The 1764-nt window shown below is 45.9% G+C and overlaps 1 protein-coding gene across 1 annotated transcript; it reads right to left on the bottom strand.

Annotated features, from left to right (window-relative positions):
• Positions 1-731: 731 nt before the first annotated feature.
• Positions 732-1493, bottom strand: LOC123158773 (cell wall protein DAN4-like). The gene is made up of 2 exons (XM_044576629.1): positions 1171-1493; positions 732-1110 (listed from the first exon to the last, which is right to left on the bottom strand). Exons 1-2 carry the CDS (start codon positions 1491-1493, stop codon positions 732-734), a joined length of 702 nt encoding a protein of 233 aa, XP_044432564.1.
• Positions 1494-1764: the final 271 nt, after the last annotated feature.

The raw sequence follows: 1764 nt of genomic DNA, 5'->3' as shown, positions 1-1764 counted from the left end.
GACAGGTACGAGCACGTACATTCAGTTCAAGGAAGCTTCAGGTCCTAAATGACACGCTAGATCCTAACTTCGACTGCTTGCATAACCAACTTTCAGTTCAAGGAAGCTTCATGTCTTACCTTGGAACTTTTTTGCCTCTTCCATCTAGCACGGACATGTTCTCCAATTATTGATTACTGATTGTACACAAAAAAAGTTTCCAAGAATCTTTTCTACAATAGTCCAACATAATCAAAGGAGTCACTAAAAGTAGCTGAGAAATACTAAGGAAACCTGCAGGCATGGCCGCGGCAATAATCAATCCTCCTCCCTCGACACTTATGCCACCGCTCCCCTTCCTGCGATCTAATTTTCTCTCTTTTTCATAACTCTATGATACGTGTGTTGCACGTGCATATTTACTAGTATCATAAGAAACTGGGATGGACACACACAAGACAGAGATAGTTCAGCGATGCGTTAATTCATTATGTGTATGTCTTTTCTAACTCATTTCTTTTATTTGGTCACCCAGCAACATGACTCGATAACACCAGGAAAAACAAAAATAGCCGCAACGTGATCTGGCACACTTCTCTTTTCTCTGGAAAAACTACCATTTTATTCATCAATGTCATGACATTCAAAGAACCACATAAGTAACATTATTTACATCCAAGTCCGTAGACCATCTATTCATAAATTGGCTTACATGCCAGGGGCTCGTACCAAGAGTTTACAAATTTATTAACTTACTGCAACGTAACTAAATTGGTCTCAACGCACTTAACTTCAATGAAGACGGACGACCTACATGGATGGAGATCATGGGTGTGTGCTGGACGTGTGGGCGCGGCACGACTACCACTTGTTTTCGCAGACAAAGGTGGGGTTGTCATTCTAACCGTTCTTGAGGTGGGCGCACCTGGCTGCCATGTCATCGACCGGTTTGAGGCCACCGTTGCTTTAGTTGACGTACTGGAGGTCATGGACGGAGCGGCTCTTTTTGACATTCTTGAGGACGCAGGAGGAGCCACCGTCGCAGACGCCGCTGAAATTCTTGAGGTCACGTATGGATTTGCTGTTGTTGACGTTCTTGAGGTTGTAGGCGGATTTGTCGTTGTTGACGTTCTTAAGGTTGCATACGAATCTGCCGCAGTTGAAGTCCTTGAGGCTGTGTACAGATTTGACGTTGTTGAAGATCTTGAGGGCGCATATGGATTTGCCGTTGTTGACGTTCTTGAGGTAGCGGGTTGAGCCGACGTAGCTGATGTTCTTGAGCCCGCGGGCGGAACTACCATTGCTGACGTTCTTGATGCGGTGGAGGAAGCCACCCTTGCTGACGATCTCGAGGCCCCAGGCATGGCCACCCTCGGCGACGTTGTTGAGGCCACGAGCAGATCCACGGTTGTTGAAGGTCTTGAGGTAGCGGCCGGCGTTGGTGTTCTTGGGGTTGTGGACAGACCTGCCAGTGACCTCACCTTCTTCTGACCGAGAAACCTTCCTGGCAACATGACACAATTTTGATCTTCTTTTCTTTGAGATGAGGTGAGCTAAGCTGAGTGAGGTGGATGTGGTGTTTGCTTCGCTCCGGTTGGGTTGAGGAAGCCTGCATGGATGTCATGTATGCATAGGAACATAAGAGTACTCACAGTGGGGGTAACTTCAGCAGTAACATAAGGTCCAACTCAGCAAATTTGCTCATGTGACAATGATTTAATTAATGAGAAGAGATGAATTGAGTAACATAGCTAGTTACTCATACTACGAGTGACATCAAACATA

Source organism: Triticum aestivum, chromosome 7B (assembly GCF_018294505.1).
Source record: "Triticum aestivum cultivar Chinese Spring chromosome 7B, IWGSC CS RefSeq v2.1, whole genome shotgun sequence".
Lineage (NCBI taxonomy): Eukaryota > Viridiplantae > Streptophyta > Magnoliopsida > Poales > Poaceae > Triticum > Triticum aestivum.
This window is presented reverse-complemented; position numbering and strand designations above follow the sequence as displayed.